This window comes from Lacerta agilis, chromosome 9 (assembly GCF_009819535.1).
Source record: "Lacerta agilis isolate rLacAgi1 chromosome 9, rLacAgi1.pri, whole genome shotgun sequence".
Lineage (NCBI taxonomy): Eukaryota > Metazoa > Chordata > Lepidosauria > Squamata > Lacertidae > Lacerta > Lacerta agilis.
The window spans coordinates 47,487,660-47,501,513 of record NC_046320.1 but is presented as its reverse complement, the minus strand read 5'-3'; the positions used below and the strand labels follow the sequence as shown (position 1 = coordinate 47,501,513).

Sequence of the window (13,854 nt, the reverse complement as noted above, 5' to 3'; positions counted from 1 at the left end):
CATTTGCTCTTTTATTGCAGCCAGGTGCTTTGATCCACATAAACAGCAGAGTGGGTCTACAGGCTGTTCTCCCCCTTCCCCCACGGTCATTTGAATTTTGTGTATTTTTTTTTTTAAAAAAACTGATGTTATGGATTGGTTGTGTATAATGAAATCTGATGAAATTTCAGCTCATCTTGTCAGGAATCCTCCAGACTAGAAGTTGTAAGGACTCAAAATTTTCTTGTACTTTGGTTCCTGAAAGCCAGGTTTTAAATGTCTTTTTAAGTGATGGAATGTATTTTACTATTTTTGATAAATGTATAATTATTTTATTGGATGCTTGCCTTTATTTTATATATTTATTTTCATAAGCGGGTTCTTGTCAGTTTTCACGTTCAGCTTTGCAGGTTTAAACCCTAGCTTTACTGTACTAGCTCATAGGTACACCAAATATTATTAGGCTTAATTCAGGTTCAAGCAGCTTGAATCAAACTGTATGTGGGGGAAAACGTGCTGCTAAAATTTTAAGTATATGCTGTATAAAATTACTCTTGAGGTCCTACTCTGTGTGACTAGGCAACGGCATGAGTCAGTATCAATTTTATATAAAGGTGGGTGTTGGACTCTCTTTACACAAAATAGAGCCTTTCTACACTCTACTTAGAATCATAGAATTTTAATGTTGGAAGGGATCCTGAGGATCATCTAGTCCAAACCCCTGCAATGCATATATAGATTCAATAAATAAATAAAATGCAGGAATATGCAGCTGTTCCAAATAGGGATTGAATCTGCAACCTTGGAGTTATTCGCACCACATTCTGACCAACTGAGCTAGATCAGAGTATTTTTAAACAGCCACTGAGCATGGGCCCTTCTTGAGCTGGATTTTGTATTTTAAGTTGGCAGTTATACTTATTCATATCTAGGATATAATTTAGGAAACCACTACCTTAACTTTTTGGCCCTATTTTGTTTCCAACTAATAATTTAGTATTGTAGGTAAACAGTGACGACCTTACTTACTTAATCCAGTGCACAACTTTTTGATACTCGCAAAGCATCCTTTAAAAAAAAAGCCCTTCTGAAATCTAGTCACACAATCTTACACATGTTCTATTAGCTGAGCACCCACATCAGTTTAGCCACGTGAGTAACTATTCAGAGATCAACAGCAGAAGAGTTGGGAGCTGAGGAACTGAACAACGGCGCCATATAATCCATCAATAGCTGTATGACATGAAAAGTTCACTAACATCTTACAAAGATGGACAGTTGACATTTTTCCAGAGAACTGTGATTTTATGCAAGTCTGTAAATGAGAACTCAGCTGTGAAACTGCTTATGCAGTATCCAAGACACGTGTGCCTCGGGTTAACCTTTTTGATTTGATTAGGTAGAGTTGCCACCTAGTGGAACGGGAACGAAATTCTAAAGGCCGTTTATTGTGCAACCTATGATTTTTTTTTAAACACCAGAGTATTTTCACATCCTACATGAGGGAAGGCGCCACTGGGTGAGATTGATTGCATCCTGTATAATACCAACTCCAAGAAAATTGGGGGTGTAAAATATGTTTACTGCCATGATTCTACAGCAGTTAACACTATTCAGATTTTAAAATTGTCTTAGTTAAGTAAAGATAAAAGCTACTGTAGGACTAAAGTAATAGTTTATTTCTCATGGTAGTAATTTCCAGCTTCTGAAGAATATGATGTTCTACAAATTTAGATGCCTTTTAAAAAGAATCAGACATTCATATACATCCATCAACAGCTGAACAAAAACTCATAATCAGAGACAATATACTTTCAAACACCAGAAGTTTGGGATGAATATCAGGAGATGGCTTAATGTCCTTTATGCACTTCCTAGAGGCACTTATGGAAACATGAAAGTGGACTACATCATGGACACTTAAGTCTGGTCAGGTAGGGTCCTTTTGCAAGAACTGTGTAGTATAGCGATAGTGGCATCTTGTAATAAAAGACTATGAAATACTGTTTGTGTTTCAATGCAACAGAACCCAGGATAGACCGAGATGATGATGGAAAACATATCAGGCTGTTAAGAAAAAGTGTCCTAGCTTGTTTAACAAACTAACAGTTTGATGTAGTGGTTCCCAATTGGGGTTCCACATAACCCACCCCGTGAGTCCATGGCAGATACCCGTCAATTGTTTGGGACAGCCTGCTTTTGGGGGCTGTGCTTTTGCCCCAAAACACATGAGACTGCGGCACCCAAAACCACTCATTTTGGGCGCTGTGCTCTCGTGTGGGTCATGTGATTCCCGTGGGAGTGCAGCACGGAATATGGCATCCCGGTTTTGCACTGGAACATGTTGGGAGGGTATGGTGGCACCATTCACAAAGCAAAAACTCCAGATACATCAATATTTCCCAAAAAGTAGGAGGTCCATAGCTTGGCTTTGGAAAAACCAAGAGGACTGCAATACTTAGCTAATCGGGAACCACTGTTTTAGTGCATAAGCAGCACCCTGCTGGCTCAGACTAAAAGACCTACCTAGTTACAGCAGCCATTCATCGAGTTACTAAAAGTTCTGATGTTACAAGAGGGAGAAAAGCTTTTGCCCACTTTCTCTGTTTTATCCACCACAAATGCTTTAAGCAACAAGAGCAGGCAGTATGGTCTCCAGATGTTGGCCTAGAACTCCCATCAGTCTCAGCCAACATGGCCAATGGTCAGGGATGGGAATTTGTCAATGTCTGGAAGACACCTGTGTCTGTTACCCCTGTTTTTAAGACTTTCATCCTAAGGAAAGTGCTCCAGCTCCTTGATATTTTGGTTACCATGGTGCATCACAGCACACAAAGTGAAAATAACAGTTACTTAAATGTATATCAACTCAAGAAACTGTAAATAGACCAAAACATAACAGGGCTGAGAACAAAACGATCAGTTCATGAGCACTAAAAATCAAAGTTAACAACTTCATAATGCTTTGCAATTTATTGAAAGTTTATGAAATGAAAACCACAACGCTTTTTAAGCATTGAAAGATTCCAGGATTCCAGATCTTGCCATAAGAAATATTTTTCCTTTTAAAGAACAATAAATGCTCTCCCATAGGAGTTATACCTGAGCGCAGACTTGCCTATGCTACATTATTATGAAAAGGGGCACTAGTGTATGAAATTAGAAACTGTACAAAAAGGTAGCATTAAAAAGCACCTTCTGGTGGTTGGTCACTTAAGAATAGTCCCTTTTGACAAAATGCAAAGAGAATTAATATTCTAGCATCTGTTAGTTGAGCAGCTGACAAATCTCTTTATGAACACAACACAAGAAATCCACGTAAGAAGGTCCTCCATAAATACTCTTGTCTTCAACCAGGAATTGTTTGAAAGCCATTTCTGCTTGCTCCCTTTGCTTCACAATCAGGATCTGAAAAGAAAAATTGTAATCCAGGTGTCAAAAATTCAAAAATACCGCCTTGAGCCTCTTGTACCTTTCAACAAACTTCACTGAACACAAGGCAGAAAAGGTTTGAAAGAAGTTCTGTTTGCTATCCCCATGTAAAAACTGCACAGTTCAGCAAGCATTTTAAAAATAGCATTACAAGGGAAATTTAATCTGTTACCTTCATGGAATAAGGTGTTTTGCTCTGCAGATGATCAATCATTGATCTCAGTTTCTTAGAGTAGGGATTGTCTACTTCAGGAAGAAGTGTCTGCATGATAAAAAACACACAGAAAATTTACGCATAAAAGAATTGATTTAGGTCAAAAGACAGGCTTGTTTACGTATTGTGGGAGATGGGAGGTTTCTAGAGTGTGACTAAATTGCATTGGATTTTAATCTGGATTACTATTAGTATTTGCAACGGTGGATTTATATTGATTATAATTGTTCATGGGTTTGGACATTGTATTTCTTGCAGTAAGCCCTGATTAGGCCTTCCTTTGGGCAGCCTCACTTTCTGTTCCAGATTCTGGGGTGGTAGGGGATTAAAACATTTGCCCCCACCCATATTCCCAATCCAGATCTTGTATGTGGCTAGTATTGGTGTCAATGGCAACTTTCTTCTGGGGCAAATAGCAGTGGGTGGGTGGGTGCGTGTTGTCCAGACTGGGACCATAGAAGGAATAAAGTCTTAAATCCATTCTCTTACTGTCTTAACCACCCATATTAAGTTGCAACTTAGATATTACAAAAGAGAAAGAAATATGATATAGGCTGCTATGCCAACAGCTGCAACCTAGCTCTCTGTAACATGAAAACCCAGTTAAGCACGTGCACCACAACAATTCCCATAAGTTGGGGCTACCGCTGCAACTTAACACCATGCGAATTCTGATTTTCTTCTATAATGACATTTTGCTTTTCAATTGCATTTAGCATCTTGCGTGTTTCCTTTCTGCTTCCCATGTTATGTTAACTTACTTCCTTTCCCAAGTCACAGAAATTACTAGAGTTTTAAAGAGGATTTCAATAATGTTTATTTCATTCCTTCATTCATTCATTCCTTCCTTCATTCCCACCCATCTGGTTTGGTTTCCCTAGCCACTCTGGGCGGCTCCCAACAGAATGAATGATAATAATAACAGTCTCTGGAGGTGTGCAGAATTGCTGGTTTAAAAAAAATATATTGGGGGGCATTTCAAGCCCTATGAATGGGTTGGGGGGTAGGACAGAAAGAAAAACTGGGTGCACATCCAGTTTATACTACAGCTCTTTAAACTGTAAAGGGTTGGCTTCTCTTTAATTAAAGAACGCCAACCCACATGTTACTCTCTGCTGGGGTGCGGTTCTAATGCAGCCAGAGAACAACAGCTGGGTAGCCATTATGCTGAGCAGATGAGGAGGGGAGTTAATATTTGTATTGAGAAACTTAGTATTTTCCTTTCTCCTAGAATAGCCCTCAGCTGCAGAAACCCACCCCTGGTTTTTACCACTGCCTGCTTGTGAACTGGCAGAGTGTTTGTACTTTCAACCCCCTTGACTAGTAGGGTGTGTGTGTGTGATGATCTTAAAGTTGTACTTGCCAGTAGACATTTTATCATTAAACAGAAGTTAAAGCTGGAGATTGCATTTCAAGGCACGCGCGCAACGTCGCAACACCCACCCCCACCCCCCACACATCTTACACCACCCTGTGTACTCACAGCCTCTGTGCTGACATGTGCAAAGGAGGGCACATTAAATATCCCCTGGATAAGCTCTGGTGGGGCACTGACTCCCAGCCACAAGAACATGTGTACCCCATTTGCCAGTAAGAATAGTCCTCCTTCAGACAGACGTTCTTCGGAGCAGCGAACAGCAGAGGGGAACACGTTGCTTTTTACATCCATAGAGTGCTGTAATGATAAGGTTAGATTGTTTAGCACATAGTCCTTTTCTTTATAGTATGTTCACTGCAAGTAAATAGCGCAAATATTGTTGCTAGATGAATAAAATGGTAGAAAGCTGTTCTGGTTGCTTATCATGCACCTTTCAAAAAAAACAACAACTAAATTTTATTTTCCATCTGCCACACCAACTGCAGGCTGTTGAACTGACATCTTCCACTGCCCCCAGTAACACTGGATAGACTAAATTCAATCCTTTTATTATGGGGTCATTTCCTGACTATATAAGCAAAAAAGTGGATTGCAAAAGAAGTGGCTGCAGAACATCCCAGTGTTGCAGTATTGCAGCCTTGCAAGTGGTTCTGTAACCAGTTGGGAAGGACAGGGAAATCTTTTCCATGCAGATGATCCCAGATTCAATCTGCAGCATCTCTGGATAGAGTTGAAGAAGACCCATCTAAAGCTCTGGAAGTCCCTGCCAGTCATTGCAGACAATACTGAGCTTGATAGCTCCATAGTCCACTTGGTGCAAGGCAGTGTCCCATGTTCCCGGGTTGAGGAATGACCTGGGTTTGTCACATTGCCACAACAGTGGATGGTGGTATTACTATTCTGGCATCACGAGAACTGTACAAAGTTATTGCAAGTTCAGAAATAGGCAGGTAGAATAATGGGCTCGAAGATGGACATTAAGGGGCACAAAAATGTTTCCTATTTGACTAATGTATGAAAACGCACCTACCAAGAGCAACTCCTCCTTTTGCGTGGGTCTGAGTAAACTGCCCTCAGTGCCCATCTCCAGCATCTGCTGTTGCCAGGCTGCTTCCTGCAACTGCTGTGGGCCACTCATCTGCCCTCAGAGGTGGCTGAGGGGTTGTGTGTGTTGGGGGAGGCTGCCAGAAAGTGGTTTGGGGTACAGTGTCCAAGTCTGTGCACATGCACTCACCACCACCAATGTCTTACACTGGCCCTACCAGTGGTGTAGCTAAAATGGTGGTGATGGCAACTCAAGTCCAGTGGGATATGCCTAGCTGTTGGCTCAGCTCTGCTACTGGGCTGCTGCTGTGGGCAAACGGGCAGGTGGTCCATCCACCCAGCAGAGGCCCGGGCCTGTATGCCTGCTCTGAGTTACCAGCCTTATTTGGGATGGTGTATAAAATTCTGTCCGTTTTGGTGTGTGAGCATGGAGCTCTGTTCATCTGGGTGGCTTCAAGGTGGTGGTCACTGTCTGGTATAATAATAATAATAATAATAATTTATTATTTATACCCCACACATCTGGCTGGGTTCCCCCAGACACTCTGGGCAGCTCCCAACCAAATGTTTGCAAAATCAGCAGTCAGGTGATGGAGTAAGGCTTTCCCAGCACCCTAGCACTTCCCGGAGGATGTCGGTGATGGCGCCAGCCCTGATACCTGCTGTTGTACCGCTCCTCTCTCAACAACTTACAATTGGCAGAAGCTGTGGGTAGAATAGAAGTTGGGTGCCAGCGACGTCCATTGACATGACCAGTTGTCTGTGAAAAGTTCTTTCATCCGTGGGAATCTCGGGTTTGCCTATCAGCACACAGCTTTTCAGGAGACAGTTCATGTAGACTGGGAGCACCTTCATTGCATCCGGAAGGATAAGCTGGAAGACAAGAAAGTATGTAAAGGCAAACTACTGCACCATTTGTTTATTCGGCATCAAATGTTTGATTTTTAAATGAGTATTCACCAGACATAAGCCAAAGGAAACAAACCAAAGGCTGACGTTAATTGTTTGTTCAGCCACTATTTTCACATACAAGCAATGACTGATTACATGGGGGGATGGGGCGCCACACGGGTGGGAGTGGCCAGTGGCGGAGCTACATGCTCCAGCACTGGGGGCAGAGAACAGGCGGGGGCGTGACTGGTGTGTGTCCCAGGGGCAAGGCACATCGCCTGCAGGCGTGGTGTGGCCCAGTGGGAGGCACCCCACCGGGATCATGGTGCTGGGGGCGGTACGGTCCCCCCGCCCCCTCTTCCGTGAGTGGGAAGCAGCGCTTACCATGGGGCTTGCAGTGCGCCCAAGCCACACATCTCTCCCGGGAGTGACGCAGTGGCTCGGACACCTGCAGGCTCTGCGCTGCCCGAAATGGCAGCGTCTCAGGGACCGTGCTGAGGAGGGCTGCACAGATGAGGAATGGTGGGAGCCTCCCTCTGTCTTTGCTCCTGGTCAGGATCCTGAATCTTCCCAGGTGCAGTGGGACAGTATAGATTTGGAACAGTGGTTTGCAGAGGGACATATTTCAGAAGACAAAAGTTGGGAAGAAACTGGGTGGTGAACAGCTAGGAGATGAAGAACTTGAAGAGAAAGAGTTAACAGACTCTCTCTCACTGGAAAGCCTACATCCGCCCAGCCCAAAGTCATGACGTGCAGATAAGGTGGCAGCACAGAAAGCGAAGTGGTTGCGAGATGATCGGGTTGCAAGACGACGAAGTGACGAGGGTGACTCGGGAGTGGGGGAGTGGGTGTGAACCTTAATTGGGAGCACCTTTACTCTTTGTTCTTTCACCCTACAGCTAATGGGGAAGCTGCGGGCAGACTTCTTGGAAGCCCTACAGCAAGTCCTGCCCCGGCTCACCCCACCCCATGGGCAGCTTGCCCTTCTCCTGGGTTCAGGGTGTGCCACCCCAGGCACCCGAGCAGCTAGCTACGCCACTGTTTACATGCATTCGCTAGGTGCACAACTGCGCGTGTGTGCATCGCGGCAACCCAGGGTATAATCGTGCGGAGCAGACTTGTGTGCACTCTGCTGCCACACATGATGACCCAGAATGCAACCCCTGCACAAATCAGGGGTTGCCTGTAGCTGAAAATTGCCTTTGACTGTCCACATTCTAGGTGATGTAAGGGCTGATCTTGTGGTAAACATATAAAGTAAGTAGATGCCAATAAGATGATTAAGCTAGAAAGCAGTTTGTGATGTGACACAATATCCAGTGGAAACTGCACCAAAATTCACCACATACCTTGCCCTTATACAGCGGATACACATAGCACAAAAATAAAGATTTGCCTAGACCCTAGAGCAACCTGGGGGCAACACTGGTCATGAAAATAATAATTAAAGCTGGAAATATCTTTGGCTGAAAAAGACCACAAGAAGCAATTAATTTTGTCAAAGTTTTGCTTTGGTGTTTTTATGCCAAGATAGCAGGTGGTGATTACCTCCCATGGTTTTAAGGTGATGATGTAACTGGTGAAAAATGTACAATGTTTCTCTTACTGATTAATTAGGCAATGAGCAAAGTGATATTTTTGCATTCTTCATTACGTCATGCTTAACCCCAAGTGCTAAAATAAGTAACCGAGTGAGAAAGGGTTCCACCCTTACATATGAAGGACCAGTGCTGGCATTTACACTGGCATGGGAATTTTTTTTGGGGGGGGGGGAGTTGCCATCTATTGGCCTTACAATCTAGGCTGCAATGGGAAGACTTGTTAGATGACGTGGTGGAAGTCAAAACTGCATCTTAAAAATCATGGGAGGGCCAGCTTCTGTCAAACTCCCATGTTCAAAACTGGGATTTCAGAGCTAAACCCCAACAGGCAACATTACACAAAACTCAAACATTTGGAGATGAAAATATAAAATACCTGGCTCACTGCAGATGGGCTAGCACAGTTCTTTCTGTAGCATGCCAACATGCGAGCTGTCTGGTTCACCAGGATCTCACGGACAGTCTTCAATGGCTGGCTGATAATGGCTTTGTAAGCTATAATGGTATGAAAGTGAGATGAAACTCAAGTTGTTTCTTTCACTCCTCCATTCACCTTCTCACAGACGGCTGAGTAAAGCAACATCCTTTTATTTTATTTACTGAATTAAGAAGAAGTCAACTACTAACCAGAGTTTTATTTGATCAACTTCTTAAAAACACATTTCAGACCTTTTTAAAGCAGATCCAAGTCCAATAAATTGCACCTGCCCAGAGAGATATCTTCTTGGTTTAAAATGTGAATCATATGCAAGTGAAAACAGTACTCAGAATGGGTTTCTATCCTATATCCAAGACACAACATGGCTTATTTATCCTCAGCGTGCCCCTGGGATGTGACATAAATATGCCATTATTCTGTGTTACTTACAATTTGTGGAATTAAACTATGAGATTGTGATTTGCATAAGAACCTAGCAAATACATAAGAAGTTGACTTAGGAGGATGACCAGCTACATGCAACACCTAGGACATTTTATTCATGCATCCAATAAGTTAATGTGTCTCTGACGTGCCATCTCTGATTTATAATACTTGGCATTACTCAAGAAGTTAGGCTCCACAGCCACCCTCAAATTCCCCTTTCCAAAGCATACATCCAAAGCTTACCTGTTTTAACAAAGAAATTATAAGCGCATCGGTCTCACAGCTCTTGTAGACCTCAGCTAACTGGGAGCTACAGTTAAGGCCAATATTATGTACACGCAGTCGTCTTTGACCACTCATCGATGTGTAGAGAACTGCACACTGCAATTAACATAAAAATGAAATTCACTTTTCAGAAACCGTAATTTCATCTCTTACTATCAGTTTTAATATATTTATTACAAGGTCCCAGGGCCGGTCACAACTATGATATATAAGGGCTTAAGGCAGAGATGTGTTTTCCTAAGGAATGACTTCATCCTTGCCAAGGCTCATTATATTTTATTGTATCACATTTACAGCAAGGATTTGTGGCTGACTCATGGACTATATTTCAAGATGGATGACTAACTGTACTAAAAGTAAAGGGTTTGGGTCATTTTCAGAATTAGATTTGCTACCTGCACCAAAAGAAAGAGAGGAAGCAGTCGTGACAAAATAAAAAGTCTTCACTTCATGTGGAAGTTTATAGCATGTCTAGGTTTTAAAAGAATTGCTGCATCAACTCTTTTGAGGCAGAAAAGCCAGTGGGAAATACTCAGCTTTTCAATTTCTCCAATAGGACACTGGGAAGCAAAACTGCTGTGGTTTCATTGCAGTAGATTTGCATCCATTCTGTTCTAATAACAATCCACACGTCTCCTTGCAATTCTGTCCTCTCGTCCTGCTGTGAGAGGAGCACAGCAATATGATCAGTAAGGGAGAGTGACTTCAGGGCTGGCCCTACCGTTAGGCATAGTGAGGCGGCTACTTCAGGTGGCAGGTACAGGGGGAATATTCAGCAGTCCTCTGTTTCCCTTGTACACCTAAAGCTAGCCAGCTGCCTCAAGTGTATTGGAGGGTCACTATCCCATTGCCAATGTGTAAGTCCAAGATGGAATGTAGAATGTGGCTTTGCAGGTGTCATGGACAACCATTGGATGCTTGATGTTGCTAGTGACAAGTGACCCAACTGCCCTGCTTTCCTCCTTCCAGCATTGTCTTTCTTATTGTGTAGAAACCATCCTTGGAATAAATCGACCCTCACATGAACAGAAAGATAAATCTGTGTAATGTTTATGCTTATGCTGAAAGGAGCTTCCATCCAGATTCAAACCTATTTCTCACTAGAGAGCAAGGTTTCCTTACAGTGCTACTTCAACTTTGTGGATATTTCCTTTTATTTAGTGCCCTCGGGATAGTTGCTAGCTCAGATGATGGAGAGAAGGAAAGGGCCCATTTTGCCTGCTTGAGACAAAGGACAAGGTGGTGCCTTCCCATTCCACATTGCAGTACCATGGCAAAAGAATCTTATTCCCTAGTGGAAAAATATCAGTGTCTGGAATGCTGGAAAACTCTTATAACACAAGACTTACTTTAGGGGGAAATGTCTGGAATGCTGTACACATTTATCAATCACAGAGAGAGACCCTGAACAGATCAAGCACACTATATAGCTTGTTACCTGGATTAGAGCTCCACTGTCTTCATTCACACTTGTCATCATGCTTGAACTCCACTGTCACTGCTTTGTCGCAATCTACTGCTGCCATTTCGACATCCGTGGTGTTGTTCATGTAAACAGCTCCCAAAAAGTCTGTAGCCCTGAAACCTAGAGCAGATTGCAAAATAATCTCATGTATGGACTGCCAGCTATCAGCAGCATCAGCACCACAGCTGAAAGACTGTCAGAGGTGGCATTCCTCCTCTGCCCTCCTTCCATCCTCAGACCTGATGTGACAGTTACTTGATGTGGAAGGACAACCACAGATTTCTGTTATCTTGTCAGTCTCACATGGCTAACGTTTCACTTGAAAATTGCTGTGTGTGGCAACAGTTGGTATTTATTATGTTACTTCTCAAACCTTTGCCCTTACGCAATGAATGCCATGACACTATGCTGCGGAACATTCATACAAAAAGTTAAAATGAATCTGACCAAAGATTAAATCACTGTGTGATGGTATTTTCAACTCAAGAAGCAATGTGTTAATTGACCTTCAGAAATACACTATTGCTAGAGATGAATGGGGGCCAACCATACATCAGTCCAGATTATCCATGAGTCCAAGATTTGGGGAGCTGCCAGCAGTTGCTAATGTATTCTGAACTATGGATTCAAAGACTTATTAAATCCTGGGACACTGGCAGTTTCTCATTTGGAAAGTATGCATGGCTTGTTCACATGTTTACATATGACCTAACCCTGTTCCTCTGCTTTTGCTGGATTCCCAATGCTACACTAAGACTGTTCCACTAAGTGTGGAGAATTGCAACTATGAAAGCCGAATAGTAGTTGGGCCAGAAAAAACCTTCCCTCTCTATCTCTGGTTCAGGCAGTGATTATGCAGTCAAACACCATCAGCATCAGGGACCTATCAGAAACCTTAAGGAAACCCCAAGGTACAAAAAAGTGGGAGGAATGTAGAGGGAACCCCAAAAACACGCTGACTGAGGAATGAGTGTGCTTAATGACTACAAAATGCTAACTGTTGAAGGGATTGGAGAACTGAACTGAGCACAGCACACTGCAATTTCTACCGCAGCGCCACTTTGTAATTTCTAATTGTTACCTGTGCTAGTACGAACCCTCATGATAGCATCAAATCCCATCCTTTTTTCTATACTCTTCCTGAGATCATTCAGAAATTGGGGGCTGTCAGAATGCACCTAAATGAAAACATAAAGAGAGAGAGTGATCTCTTAAGCAAATTGTAGACCTGCCACTGGATGGCAGCAAACATGCTGAAAGTTGCTCCGGGACTTGAACAGAATTGCAGGCTCTTAAGAAATTCAGTGGTATTCAACTTCATTTTAATAAGGAGTACAGTGGAAAAACTTTCATAGGGCTCTCAGACTCACTACTGTTCCAGCAGACTTTTTTTTTTAAAAAAAGCTCAACCTGCTTGTTAACTTCTCAGAAGTAATACTAATAACGAAAGCCACACATCTTTCAAATGAATCCAAGAATCAATAATGGATGTTTAACAAACGAAATGCCTGTTTCTAAATTAATAACTGGAGCAAGCATCATTTTAAAGCTAGTGATCTGAATTCTTTTTCTCAGAAACTGTTTTCCTTGATCAAGACAGAGCTTGCTTTTTAACCACATTCACTGCTTCCATGCTGGGCCAATGGCTTTATTTTTTAACAGGGATGTAGAGTAGCAGATATTCATTAAAAAGATTCAGGGGTTTGCGAGAACTCAGTTCGGTAGAATATTAACATGCATTTGCACTTTCCCTTTTAGATTAGAGTTTTAGTATCAGGCTCTGCTCTAGTTCATATTGTATAAATAAGCAATGCTTTTTCACAGAACTCCGGATACAACAGTAAGTCTCTGATCTAGCCATGCTGTGACTTATCTCCAAATCTACATTTGGTCCATTAGAGGACATCATTAGATCCTTACTGTTTCGTTTTCCAGGTGGCATACCAGCATATTATGCACGTCAAATTCCTGAATCCAAGTGGACAGAAAGAAAACCTTCTGACGTTTACCTGAAAATTGTTGTATTTGTACCAGGGTTCCTCCCGTGTGCATTGTTTACAAAGGCCCATGGAGGCTACATCAACATACTGGTTTGGGAAAAGGAACAGATCCACGCAGCAGCCACTAGCAACACAGTCTTCTGGCCAGGGTCTCATAAATATTTGTCTGGGGTTTGAAACAGTGTCTGGAGAGTTTAAAGGCAAGTAATGAGCAATACAACAAACAAAACACCATTCATGAGAACAACGCGACATAATTCAATATGAATTAGCAGGAAAATAGTAAAGCAAACCACAGCAAAAACATTTAAAAGGTCTACTATAGCACTTGTACGATATATTTCATTAGAGTTGTTTGTTCACCATGCATTTGGATACCTCTTAAGATATTGTAACTAATTTTGCATGGTGGTTACAGAGATCAAAGGAGCCCATTTTAGTGTATGTTTGGATGAAGTTTTGATATCAAGGTGTATAAAGAAGCTTTCAAAAGGGTACCATTTCTTTTTTGTTTCTTAGAATAGCACTGGGTATTGAGGCTGCTAATGTTAAACATAGCATGTCAACTACAAGGGCAAATGCATATTTTATTTTATTTTACTTAATTTCACATATTGCTAACCACATTTTTCAAAGACTAATTATCTTCCCGCAAAAAGGTTGTTTAACATTAATTGGCAAATATACTATTTGATTAGCA

At 42.1% G+C, this 13,854-nt stretch overlaps 1 protein-coding gene across 1 annotated transcript in view; it reads right to left on the bottom strand.

The window, feature by feature from the left end:
- Window positions 1–2,937: 2,937 nt before the first annotated feature.
- SEC24D (SEC24 homolog D, COPII coat complex component) overlaps window positions 2,938–13,854 on the bottom strand; it is a 56,377-nt gene continuing 45,460 nt past the window's right edge. The window contains 12 exon segments of the mRNA XM_033159865.1: window positions 2,938–3,387; window positions 3,584–3,673; window positions 5,109–5,300; window positions 6,741–6,920; window positions 8,916–9,034; window positions 9,648–9,668; window positions 9,671–9,785; window positions 11,128–11,157; window positions 11,159–11,274; window positions 12,236–12,332; window positions 13,164–13,292; window positions 13,294–13,339. Of these exon segments, the coding sequence (XP_033015756.1) occupies window positions 3,247–3,387; window positions 3,584–3,673; window positions 5,109–5,300; window positions 6,741–6,920; window positions 8,916–9,034; window positions 9,648–9,668; window positions 9,671–9,785; window positions 11,128–11,157; window positions 11,159–11,274; window positions 12,236–12,332; window positions 13,164–13,292; window positions 13,294–13,339 (1,276 nt within the window). The 3' untranslated portion in view covers window positions 2,938–3,246.